Genomic DNA, 12796 nt, shown 5'->3' on the forward strand with positions numbered 1-12796 from the left:
GGGGTTTGTCAGTTTTCGCAGTATTTAGCATTTTGCTGTTTTCGCAGTTTTCACCGCATTCCTAGTTCCCATGAGTGCTTCTAAGCTACCGTATGTGGTAGCACGAAAAACCGTTCCCAAGCTCTACCTTAACAACTTCAACGAAAGGCTTACAGACAAATCCCCAACTAATGAGCTCTTCTCCAAGTTCGGCTTCCTCAACAACCCCAGAGCTGGACTTGTTCACTGGCTACCCATAGGCCTCGCGATGGTAAATAAGCTACGAGCCGTTGTCAACAACCGACTCCAGCAAATTGACGCCCAGGAAACAAGCTTGTCGATATTATCACATTCTAGTCTCTGGGAAAAGACTGGCAGATGGAACAACCCCGAGCTCTTCAAGTTACAAGACTCTGGCAATCAGAATTATTGTTTGACGGCTACCAGCGAAGAAGAAATCACCAATTTGGTCAAAAATAATATCACCAGCTATAAGGAGTTGCCGCTCATTTACTACCAGATCCACGAGAAGTTTAGAGACGAAAAGAGACCACGGATGGGGCTTCTTCGTTCCAGAGAATTCTTGATGAAGGATGCTTACTCTTTTGACGTTAACGAGCACGAAGCCATGAAATCGTACCACAAGATGGTTGGGGTCTACCATGATATCTTCAGCGATTTGAGGATCCCGTACGTCAAAGCAGTGGCCGATTCGGGTGATATTGGGGGCTCTTTGAGCCATGAATGGCATTATTTGCATGCTTCTGGAGAAGATACGGTTTTCACCTGTTCACACTCGGAGTGTGGCAACGTCTCCAACATCGAGAAGACTCTCTCTGTCCCGGAAACTATAGTTGAATGTGAGACCGAGCTGCGTTTCTTACAGGTGGGTGAAGTTGAGTATATCAAGGTGGTTTATCCTAAAGATCGACACTTTGATATTAACTTGTTGAAACACAAATACCCCAAAATCCAAGAAATCCGCCACACCCCAGAGTCTTATACGGTTGTAGAGGATTCAAGAGTGTCTCCACACGGATTGCCAATGGTGTTGAGTGAAGAAGGAGAAGTGTGTTTTGAGTGCAAATCCGGCAAGCTCTTCAAGAAAAGAGCAATTGAAGTGGGCCACACCTTCTATTTGGGAACCAAGTACTCCAATCCTTTAGGGCTCACAGCAAAGGTTCCGGAAGGCGATAAACTCGTAGAAAGAGACGTGGTGATGGGATGTTACGGTATTGGTCTCAGCAGAATCATAGCCAGTATTGCTGAAATCACCAGAGACAGCCAAGGGTTTGTTTGGCCGCGCATCATTAGTCCTTGGAATGTGACAGTGGTGGAGTCCAATACGCTTTCTGAAGATCCCAGTGAGATATACGATCTGTTGAATAAAGCCCAAGTTGATTACCGACAAGATAACCGTACAAATGTGAATATGGGCCGGAAAATTAGCCATAGTAACATGATCGGAATCCCCTTGTCGATAATTTTGGGCAAGAAGTTTCCTCTTATAGAGATTGAGATTAGAGGCAAAAGATATGGAGAAGATCTCGCGTGGAAACAGCTTTACCACACAAAATCATTTGAATGGCATGTACTGACCCACGGAGGCGTGGAAAAACACCTTGTAGATAAAGATGGGCTCATTGCCGTACTCCAAGCATTGTTGATAGACATGTAAATAGTGAAGTTGAAATATACATTTTCCATTAAACGATTTTAAGATGTAAACTTACCGGTGATCTTGGCAAAAACATGCAAGATGATGACAGAGAAGATGAACCCAACCGCCAAGAACAACACCACCAAAGGATCAACCCTCAAACCTTGAGCTTCATCGGTGAACAACTTCAACATAGTAGCAGATGAACCACCAGCACCTGCGGATCTAGTTGAGACTGGGTTGGCGTTGGTAGCTTGGGCTTTCTTTTCGGCGGTGGTTTTTCTCTTAGCAGCGCTTCTCAAGCCCCCTGGGGCCACAGATGACGAAGATGCAGACTTTAGGTGTTAGTACCAGGTGTGGAAAATTAATCACGGTGTAGTCACAAGCGGGTGGCCACAAAACGGGACAGCCAGGTAAATTGATAACAAGGTCTTTTAGATCGGTTTGACCCTATTATCAGAGCAACCAGTACCCGATCGGCATTAGATATTAATATTCACGTACCATTTGATTGATGTAAACTTGTCAGATATTTGGACAATTAATACGTTCGCACTTTTTTGTCGCCCGCTGGTTTTGTGACACCAACCATTTTTTCTTCGGGATCCGCACATTTATCCTCAAACACTGCTCAGAAAAATTTTCTCCAGTATACTCAACGTTAGGGTTTTAATCTATATATCAAACGGTTGATATTAACGTGGTTAACTTTCTACAATTTCGATTACATAGCTTGTTTGAATTGTCTAGTATTACCTGGCCAATACATCAATCTGCAGTGTCCCCCAGAATCTCGTTTGGAAGAATAACTTGTTTGTACTCACAGGCGCTTGTCTCATCCAGTTTTTTTGATTCGTTTGTGAAACTTTGTATCAATTTTCCCATAGCTAAAGTCTTTTGAATTCTTTGGTACTTTGAGAAAACTGAACTTTAACCTTGTTCATCAAGCCTTGAAGATTTTAACACCATATTTTTTATTATAAAGCTGCTAATTAGCCTATCAACGAGCGTGCATTATCATTCTCATTCATTATAATGGATTTAAGAAACTTTACTTCAAATCCCAATCAGTTGGATATACAACGCAGACCTTCCTTGAGTTCGTTGTCCACCACCTCAGGATACGGCTCCTCCACGTATGGTGCCAATGGTCATTCTAACGGTGCTACACCGCAGTTGAATGGTCATAACTCTCGGACAAATGCCAAAAACTTGAGCTTTGGAGACATCAACTCTTCTACCGCTACTCCTAATGCCTGGTCCAGTGGCGAAAACAGCTTGAATGATGTTGCCCCTTGGGTTGAACAGCAGAAACAGCACCAGTCGAAGGTTGGTTCTTTGGATATTGAAAAAGATAAGAAAGATAAAAAGTCGGAAAAGTCCAAGGACAGAAACGGAGATGATGGTCCGAAAGCGATCAAGGACGACGATTCTTTTGATGATGACCATGACGATGATCTTATTCCTACTGCCATTGTGATTAAAAACATTCCTTTTGCTATAAAGAAGGAACAGTTATTGGATGTTATGACCAAATTAAGCTTGCCTTTACCTTATGCTTTTAACTACCACTTCGACAACGGGGTGTTTAGAGGTTTAGCATTTGCTAACTTTACTTCCACTGATGAAACTTCGTTAGTGGTCAACCAATTGAATGGCCGTGAAATCGGTGGCAGAAAGTTGAGGGTTGAATATAAAAAGATGCTCCCAGCGCAAGAAAGAGAAAGAATTGAAAGAGAAAAAAGAGAAAAGAGAGGTCAATTGGAAGAACAACATAGATCAAACTCCAATGCCTCTTTAGCTTCTTTAATGTCTACCACTTCTACCACTGCTGCCACCAAAAACTTGAGTGTTAATGGTAGTAATGCTTCGCAGCCAGAAAGATTGTTTATGAGCTTACCTTCGCAAACTCTTACCGCTCCAATTCCAAATGATGTGAACTTCAATGACATTGAAACTTTAGAATTATACACACAATTGGTGGTGTTCAAAGATGATAATACCAAGACCATCATGGAATTAGCGTACCCTCCAAATTTGGGCATTGCCCAAAGAAAGCTCTTGTCGAGCTTATGTTCTTGGTTGAACTTGTTGGAATTATATGATAACGGGTTGATTATTATTAGAAGAAAACCTGGCCAACTGTTCCAGGTCTTGGATATTGGACCTGTCACCGCTGAAGCCCCTGTCGCTCCCACCGCCGCTGCTTCATCAAACCCAACAGGCTCGATGCTCAACTTGAACCATTTGGGTCAGACCAACGGAATGGGATCCATTAATGTTCCAGGATCCATTCCCCCTCAAGGCCATGGACATCCCGAGTTATTGAGGTCCCATTCGCAGTCAGCTCTTCCCTTGCCACGGTTGAGACAACAGAACTCGACCCCCATTCAAGGTCAGTTTCCTCAGTACTCAGCAAATTCTTCGAGTGGGTCCAAGTCGTTGTACCAAAGCATTCAACCATTTGGGTTCATTCCAGCCAACCAACCAAATTTGTTACCAACTCAGTTGAGCTCGAACTCTAACTTTAGTCCCTCCACCAGTGCTGCTGCGATTTTGAGAAACGGTACCACCACCTCAAGACCTCCATACGGAGATATTCGTTCCACTCCTCCTTTGAACTCTTTTGGTACCGAATCTCCTACTCCAACTCCTCAGCAGACTCACTCCAGCTTATTCAATCCTGGTTCAAACGGTACTGCTGGTTCTACTCCAACTCCACCAGTGCCTGCTTCAAGTGGTCAAGGAAACGGGTCGTCTTCAGGACCTTCTGGTACTAATGGACCTTCTGTTCTTGCCCCAACATCTACTGGAGGCAGCAACAGTGGTAGCAATAGTGGCACCTCACCCGCCAATCCAAGCTCGAGTCAACCTTCAACTCCGTTGCAATCGCACGACATTAATTCGAGATTCGCTCCGTTTGGCCAACACCCTCAGGCCGGCGGAAGTTTGAGCTCTTTACCTCGTCATGGCGACGAATTTAATGATTTATCCGGGAAATTTAACACGATCAGTCTTAACTACGATGCCTCAACTGCCAGTAATTCTGGATCAGGGATTTGGGGTCCCAAGTAATCACCACTCCCAGTTGTTCTTTCCTCCCAAAAAACCCCCTCCAATGATATTCAACCAATAATGTATAATGATTATGTGTGATGATTACGATAATTATGATATGTATACAACACGAATCCCCATGAATATTTATCCTATGAAAATAATGAAATAATGTGCTTTTATAGATCGTTATATATCTAACCTGTTTATGTATTTATTCAACTCCATCTGCTTAATGGGAATAAAAACAATTGTCTACCCTTTCACCTAAATAGCATTTACATTACCTCACGTCATCCCACAATAACATCGTGTCACGTGATCCAATGCCCCACTAATGACTCTGTTTATCAGCCTTCGCGAAGCCAATTTATCTCATCTGTTTATCACTGCGCAGATTTGATTGGCACCCTGGGGCATACTCGGAAAAGAAATTCATGGGCGATATCTTCGCGCGGTGGGAAAAATTTTAATGCATCAAAAGGCAAAAACTTCAAAAACTGATACATTTCTTCTGCTTACCGCTGTTGAAGTTGCTATTAAACACTTAGTTATCACTTTGGCTTCTAAATACAGTTTTCAAAAAGCATCATAGAACCCATTGACATCTCAACAACTGGCTTTGTTTATATCTTTTAGAGAGTTTATCCTTGTTCTGAATCCATCGTTTTTTGGTGTATCGTGTTTCTTAATCTTAGAAACAACCCATTGTTCGAATTTTCCAAATCTAAACTATCCGAACACACTGCTTACGTGGTTCTAGTGATCGTTGACTTCCAACAATTTTCCACAGCTTCCGCTTGATCAATAATATAAACTCCACAGTATGGGACAAATACTTTCTCAACCAGTAACCGAAAAACATTCGGAGAATTCGGAGGATTCCCATGTATCTTATGGTCTCTCTTGCATGCAAGGTTGGAGAATCAATATGGAAGATGCACACGCCACCATTTTAGATATGCATGATGTTAAGAAATTCGAAGTCGATCAAGACGACGCAGAGGATAAAGAACACGAAGTACCTAAGTCTAACGGAGTTACGAATGATGATTCCGACCAAGAGCATGTAAGCTTCTTTGGAGTGTATGATGGGCATGGAGGTGAAAAGGCTGCCATCTTTGCTGGTGAATATTTGCACCGTATCATCAAGGCTACCGCTGCTTACAGCAAAAAGGACTATGTTAACGCGTTGAAAGACGGGTTTTTAAGTTGTGACCAGGCAATTTTGAACGACTACAATATGAGAGATGACGACAGTGGGTGTGCTACGACTACGGCCATTATTACCACCTCTGCCATCTACTGTGGTAACGCAGGTGACTCCAGAACCGTGATGTCCATTGATGGATTTGCGAAAGCGTTGTCGTACGATCATAAACCTTCCAATGAAGGTGAAAAGACCAGAATCTGTTCTGCTGGAGGTTATGTCGACATGGGAAGAGTTAATGGTAACTTGGCGTTGTCCAGAGGTATTGGAGATTTTGAATTTAAAAAGAATATCGATTTACCTGCTGAAGAGCAAATTGTCACTTGTTATCCTGATGTGATCCAACACAACATCGACTTTTCCAAAGACGAGTTTGTCATTTTAGCTTGTGATGGTATCTGGGATTGTTTGACCTCTCAAAATGCTGTTGAATGTGTTAGAAGAGGTATCTTTGAAAGAAAAGACTTTACCACTATCTGTGAAGAAATGATGGAATTATGTTGTGCACCAACCAGCGATGGTTCTGGTATTGGGTGTGACAACATGTCCATTGTTATTGTGGCATTATTAGATTATACCAAGAAAGAAACTTTAGAGCAATGGTACGATAGAGTGATTGAAAAGATCAACATTTCTCAATCTGATGAAGTTGATGAGAAAACCAAGGCCAAATATGGACCTGTTTCCAGTCCATACGGACAAATCTACAAGGAAATCTACGGTCAGTATTATGAAATCGGCCAACAGGCTCAATCTGCTGGTTCAAGAGGTGCCCCAAGTGCACAAAGTGGACTTGGGGGTTACTCAATGTTTGGTGGATTACAAGGATTACGTGGTAACAACACGGGATTCACCGGCGACGAAGATAATGACGACGAAGAAAATAACGACATCAAGATTGCTAATGAAGGTGATGAAATCACTGCCAATGGTGCTATATCATTGCAAAAATTATTGGCATCCAACGCTATCACCAATGAGAATGGAGTGATTTACTTGGATACCAGCTCTGCTCAATCGTTATTAGCTCATTTCGGGGTGCCTGGTGCTGCTGAAGATGTCAATTTCGAAGACGTAGAGGACCTAGAAGATGGTGAAGATGTTCATGATAAACATATAGAAGAAGATATCGATGATGATGAAGAATGAATTAATTAAATTCACCTTCTAGTTAACCTGAAGCTAATGATTAACGTTGATGACCTTTCAATTAATTTGTTAATTTGCATAAAGATTCTTTTACCTCCTTTTTTTATCCAATCATTTATTCGGTCACAACGATTAATAATGTTTCCTGCTCTTTTTTGTATATGAATATATTTTTCTATTGTATTATTTAGCGCAAGCAGATTTAGTGTACGTGTAATTAGTCAAATACGCGACTCTGCAGAAGAACATTTTCAAACTCTGTAACCTGTTTACATTGGAAAATAATGGCACCACGTAAACGAGATCCTTTGGAACAGCTACGCATTCCCGACAACCGGGTCTACGAAAGTATAGGCCATGAGATAAACCTAAGCCGGGCCGATCGAAGAAAAAGTGCACAGCCGGTCACCTATTCACTAAAGGATCTTATACCACCAATTTCGCTACATTCAACTCGATCTAATCACAGAACAACAAAACCCAATACAAGGGCCAGCCAGCCCCCACAAATATTACTGTCAGAACCTACGGAAGAAGTATCTGCTTCCAAAAGCAGTCAATTAAGAAAGACAGCCGTACTACTTGATAAGAAATTCATGATTACAGTTAAATACCCTGATAAATACAAGTGTGTGTTTGATAAACATAAACCAAGTGCCAAACCTGACCCCAAACCAAGTGCAAAACCTGACCCGAAACCCGTGATAAGAAAACTTGATCCCAAACCCGTCACCAGGAAACTGGATCCCAAACCTAATTCCAAACTGGAGATGGAAAAACCTGATCCTGAGCTTGATAACAAAGACCTTCCATATAGAGGGATTCTACCATATCCTGATTGTATTATAAATGATACGGATCCCACTAGACAAGATCGAGAGCTTTTCCAAAAGCTCCAGGAACAAATTGAAAAGAAGAAAATACCAGAAAACCCCATGACAGACGAATACGAATCAAGTTATCTCAAGTCTCAGATCAAAGCGATCCGATTCCGCCAGTATGAGATCGATACCTGGTACACCTCACCTTACCCGGAAGAATACTCTCAGTGTTCCACCTTGTACATTTGTGAACATTGCTTGAAATACATGAAGTCTTCATTTTCCTATGAACGTCATCAATTGAAAAATTGCAACATGTCCAACAAACACCCACCGGGCGTCGAGATATACAGAGATGCCCGAAATAGGGTTGCAGTGTGGGAGGTAGATGGCAGGAAGAACATCAATTACTGTCAGAGTTTGTGTCTTTTGGCCAAATTGTTTCTCAACTCCAAAACCTTGTACTATGACGTTGAGCCGTTTATTTTTTACGTCTTGACAGAAATAGATCCACTAGATCCATCGGTGTATCATTTTGTTGGCTACTTCTCCAAGGAGAAGTTGAATAGCTCTGACTATAATGTTTCCTGTATTCTCACCTTACCGATTTATCAGCGTAAAGGCTATGGTCACTTGTTGATTGATTTCAGTTACTTATTATCGAGGAATGAATTCAAGTTCGGAACCCCTGAGAAGCCTTTAAGTGACTTGGGACTACTCAGTTATCGAAATTACTGGAAAATATCTATGGCTTATAGGTTGAGAACCTTGTATACCAAGTACTTGGGCAACATTGAAAGTGGACGTGCTAGTGATGTCATGATATCAATTGAAAATCTTTCCAAGCTCAGTGGGATGACCCCATCAGACGTGGTGGTAGGTTTAGAACAACTCGATGCTTTGGTTAAGAACTCAAAGACCAATACGTTTGGGATTGTCATAAATTTAGAAAAAATCGACTCAGTAATAAGCCGATTTGAGGCTAAGGGCTATGTCACTTTGGACTACAGCATGCTATTGTGGAAGCCAATGTTGTATGGGCCTTCAGGAGGTATCAACTCGACTCCAGCAGTTGTGCCATCTCAAAATCCCACAGATAATGCTCCAAACTCCCAACCTCTCCACAACAGTATAGGGTTATTGACCAGCTTCATGAAAGATGATATTGATAATCCTTACACTTTTGAAGAAGAGGCGTTCAAAGAGGTGGAGATTTCCCGAGAAGCTCCCAAAGAGTTCGTTCCCGAAGAGTTGACCTTGGGTAATTATGTGATCTGCTATCCAGGAATGAAGATGAATAAGGGTCGCAGAGAGTCATCTGTTCCGCATTCGTTGAAGTTTAAATCTATGAATAATGACATGGACGAATCAGAGGATATGGTGGACGACTCATCCCCCGAAGAGATTGACAGAGAGGTTGAGTTGGAAGACAAGTCAGAGTCAGATTTTGAAGCGTACTTAGACATGGATGAAGACGAAGAAGAGGACGTAGAAAGAGAAGAGAGACCACATGCGCTAGGTGAAGTAGAGGATGACGATGACGAGGACGATGATGAAGATGACGACGATGAGGAAGATGATGAAGATGAAGTAAACGAGGATGACGAAGAAAACGAAGAAAACGATGAAAACGGAGAAGATGAAGAAGACGAAGATGAAGAAGAAGATGATGATGAAGATGACGAAGATGAAGAAGACCAAGTAGTTGAAATAGAAAACGGCATGGAAGCGGTTATGGATGGACTACCACTAGAAGCACAAGACCACCATATACACCAAGAAATTGAACCTCACCACCGTGGAGTTGATGAACCTCTCAATGCCTATGGGCTCATCTCACAGACAGACGATACCGAGTATGAAGATGCCATAACCGATACCAACATATTTTTTGACGAAGACGACTTGCACTCGGAGTTTCCCCAGTTTGAGTCGGTGAGCTTTGATACTCCTCAACCCAAAAGGAGCCAACTGCTGCCGTCAAGTGAAAATGGCACAAAGTCTGGAAGGTTCATCATGCTGAACTCTCCTCCAGCAACACCCACCAGACGACTTAGAAACAGATTCTGACCTTCTAGTTATTGTACAATATTCTACCTGTATAAATAATGTAAAATATACACTGATAAATTACACCTTGAATAGTTTACACGAGTTTTGGTAAACCGAGTCTATAAACGTTTCGATCTCTTCATCTGTGGTATACCCATGTAACTTACAAAGAATTTCTGCCACCAAGCCCACAAACACCGGTTCATTTCTAGATTTGAAAAGCGGACTAGCAAGTTGGCCTATTCTATCAGAACCATTGTGTCCGTGCGGTTGTAATGCAGCAGCAGCAGCTTGGTATTTTTCGAAATTCTCCTTTTTGATTGAAGGAAATGGGAGAAAGTCGTCCATCTTGATGGGCTGCTGCTTCTTGGTCGGCTGCTGCTTTGTTTTGCCCACCACAGGCTCAGGGTTAGGTTCTAGTGGTTCTGTGTGAGTTTCAAGTGGTCGCGTTTGAGTCTCGGGAAAGAACTTGTTGGGGTACGGAGTTAGATACTTGTATCCGGCGTGGCTCTTTCGGATTTCACACCATGGAGCATCTGTTTCTATCATCAACTTGTGTTTTGGAATCAACCGAGCCACCTGCAAGTTTTCCTCTGATTTCAAAGAACAACCATTTATGCCAATATAAAATCCCAACTGCAACAACTTTTCAAGTTCTTGCTCTGTACCCGTGAACGAGTGAACCACCCCGTTTCCTCGTTCAATACTTCCATCGTCTATGAATGGTCTCAACACTTCGATGAAGTCTTCACACGCATTTCTCATGTGGAGGAACAATGGAAGTTCCAAGTGCTTTAATGACGCAATCACCTCCAATTGTTTTCTGAACATGGTGATCTGCTGTTCCTTCGAGGAGTAATGAAGTCTATCGTAGTCAAGCCCGATCTCGCCGAATGCTTTTACCGTACCTCTTTGTACACCGGTTTCCACCAAATTCTTAATTTGAGCCAATTTCTCGTCGCTCTGCGGTGACAACTGGTCGCCAATATAGAATTCCTCCGCTACAGTACAGGGATGGACACCAACTGTTGAGTAGAAGTCGTTGGGAAACTGGTCGCACAATTCAAAGTGCTCTTGGCTCTCCTTGATGGTAGAGGCGGTTACTAGCATCTTCGAAACGTTAAAGAGATGAGCTCTTTGGATCACCTGGGGAAGATCGGGTGGATGTTTTGGAGTGGTGGAGTGGTTATAAAGGCCCTGGAACATCGGATCCGAGAAGTTGACACCTATGTCAAAGTATTGTGGTTTCCACCTTTTGACAGCACTCATAGTTAAGCTTCTTGTGGATAATCTTAAATGACCCTTTCCAGGCAAGTACATCTACCAACAAATTCTTGGGTGCGATTTTCTCTTGAGATAGCCATGGCAGAGGATATAGATAAGTATCTTTCATCCACCGAACGGGAGTCTGTTCGAGACAGAGAGATCGCCCGGATCATCTCGTGTCATATCCAAGATCTGTTTCATGTTCTTGACCTCGACCCGGCCGATACACTGGATTTGCAAACCCAGGTCAAAAAAGCGTTTCGCAAGAAGTCACTTCTCGTACATCCAGACAAAACAGACCACAAGGACGCCCCCACAGCTTTCGATAGACTTAAACGAGCACAAGCTTTTCTCTCTGATGATGGGGAGCAGCCAACGGCAATCAGACAGAAACTTGTGGATATTTATGCACATATTCGCCAGAATCATTCTGGGGATATAAGCGTTGTACGGAAAAAAGTGGCAGAGATACTCGAGGAAGATAAACGACTAGACAACATTGAGCAGGAACAGCAGGATGCACGTGACGCCCAGTTGCGAGAAGAGCAGGAGAACCGTAAGCAGGAGATACTTTTGAAACGGGAAATGGCCTCCAAGTGGGAAGACCTGCGAGATTCCCGGGTGGCCAACTGGAGGCTGTTTGTGAACAAGGTCGACAAGAAGAAGAAGAAAAAGAAGAAGGTTTTGGCATAATGTATAATATACGTTCTCTTAATTAGTATATGTGGAGTCCGCGGTTTTAACAAATTCAGAAGATAACTATGAATGATAGTAATAAGCAGCAAGAATTGTTGAATACCTTATTACAGTTAGCAGAAAAAGAGAAGAAAAACGGTAACACTTCCATCACCCAAGACAAGCTCAACAACCTTTCCAGTTATATTATCAATCACAACAAGCAGAACCAGTTTAACAAGTTCAACACTTATTATCCAGTGCCTGAACCTGAGCCCCTCCCACTAGATAAAACTCCTACACAAAACCCCATCAACAAATACAGTCCGTTGTTCAAGAAGTTCACTCTTCCCGCCAAGAAGACCACCACAACCGTACGGAAGTTCAACAAGAAGTCTACCTTCAAAAAAACTGAAAATTTGATCATAGGCATACTCGAAACCTTAGCCAATATATTGGATAACCTCCACCTATTCTCCAAATTCCCCATGTTTCCACAGAAGCTTTTAGGCTTGTTGAAGCAAACCAACAAACTATGGATCTTAATACTTATATTTCTTATTCGAAAGACCGTGAGTCAGTTGTTGAATTTGATTAAGAAGGAAAATAAGATCAAAGTGGAGTTAAAGATAGTCAAGGAATCCTCCAATAAGATGTTTGACAACACGATCTTGAAAAAGTATGAGAAGGTGTTGAAGGACTTGAAATTCGACAAAACCATGTTGATTTTAGAGTTGTTTGGTAACTTTCTCGACTTGGGATTCAACTTCATTGAGTCCTACGGGGTACCGGTACCAGATTGGTTCATGAACATCTTGAACTTTTCCAGCATGTTCATGACGATCTACAGAATGAACAAGGACGACGAATACATTGACGACGACGTGACGGAAGAGTTAATATAGCTGATGAAATATCTAATACCAC

The 12796-nt window shown here is 42.2% G+C and overlaps 8 protein-coding genes across 8 annotated transcripts; 6 read left to right on the forward strand and 2 right to left on the reverse strand. All coding sequences in view use genetic code 12, as the record gives it.

Moving 5' to 3' along the window:
- Nucleotides 1-70: 70 nt before the first annotated feature.
- Nucleotides 71-1657, forward strand: PSN45_000373 (proline--tRNA ligase; the record flags this gene model as incomplete). Its single annotated transcript, XM_006687797.2, has 1 exon — nt 71-1657. One exon carries the CDS (start codon nt 71-73, stop codon nt 1655-1657), a length of 1587 nt encoding a protein of 528 aa, XP_006687860.2.
- Nucleotides 1658-1695: 38 nt separating this feature from the next.
- Nucleotides 1696-2146, reverse strand: SBH1 (Arf guanine nucleotide exchange factor sbh1; the record flags this gene model as incomplete). The annotated part of the gene is made up of 2 exons (XM_006688720.2): nt 1696-1974; nt 2144-2146. The coding sequence occupies 2 exons, from the start codon at nt 2144-2146 to the stop codon at nt 1696-1698; spliced, it is 282 nt and encodes a 93-aa protein (XP_006688783.1).
- Nucleotides 2147-2674: 528 nt separating this feature from the next.
- Nucleotides 2675-4714, forward strand: PIN4 (Peptidyl-prolyl cis-trans isomerase pin4; the record flags this gene model as incomplete). Its single annotated transcript, XM_066157450.1, has 1 exon — nt 2675-4714. One exon carries the CDS (start codon nt 2675-2677, stop codon nt 4712-4714), a length of 2040 nt encoding a protein of 679 aa, XP_066013547.1.
- An 892-nt stretch (nt 4715-5606) lies between these two features.
- Nucleotides 5607-7055, forward strand: PTC2 (Protein phosphatase 2C 2; the record flags this gene model as incomplete). Its single annotated transcript, XM_006687799.2, has 1 exon — nt 5607-7055. One exon carries the CDS (start codon nt 5607-5609, stop codon nt 7053-7055), a length of 1449 nt encoding a protein of 482 aa, XP_006687862.2.
- A 770-nt stretch (nt 7056-7825) lies between these two features.
- Nucleotides 7826-9946, forward strand: SAS3 (Histone acetyltransferase; the record flags this gene model as incomplete). Its single annotated transcript, XM_066157451.1, has 1 exon — nt 7826-9946. The coding sequence occupies one exon, from the start codon at nt 7826-7828 to the stop codon at nt 9944-9946; it is 2121 nt and encodes a 706-aa protein (XP_066013548.1).
- A 60-nt stretch (nt 9947-10006) lies between these two features.
- On the reverse strand, nt 10007-11197 carry PSN45_000378 (uncharacterized protein; the record flags this gene model as incomplete). The annotated part of the gene is made up of 1 exon (XM_006688722.2): nt 10007-11197. One exon carries the CDS (start codon nt 11195-11197, stop codon nt 10007-10009), a length of 1191 nt encoding a protein of 396 aa, XP_006688785.2.
- A 93-nt stretch (nt 11198-11290) lies between these two features.
- On the forward strand, nt 11291-11887 carry spf31 (DnaJ subfamily C member 8; the record flags this gene model as incomplete). Its single annotated transcript, XM_006688592.1, has 1 exon — nt 11291-11887. One exon carries the CDS (start codon nt 11291-11293, stop codon nt 11885-11887), a length of 597 nt encoding a protein of 198 aa, XP_006688655.1.
- Nucleotides 11888-11955: 68 nt separating this feature from the next.
- PSN45_000380 (uncharacterized protein) lies at nt 11956-12774 on the forward strand (the record flags this gene model as incomplete). The annotated part of the gene is made up of 1 exon (XM_006688724.2): nt 11956-12774. One exon carries the CDS (start codon nt 11956-11958, stop codon nt 12772-12774), a length of 819 nt encoding a protein of 272 aa, XP_006688787.1.
- Between the last annotated feature and the right edge of the window lie 22 nt (nt 12775-12796).

Source organism: Yamadazyma tenuis, chromosome 1, assembly GCF_029203305.1.
Source record: "Yamadazyma tenuis chromosome 1, complete sequence".
In the NCBI taxonomy this organism is placed as follows: Eukaryota; Fungi; Ascomycota; class Pichiomycetes; order Serinales; family Debaryomycetaceae; genus Yamadazyma; species Yamadazyma tenuis.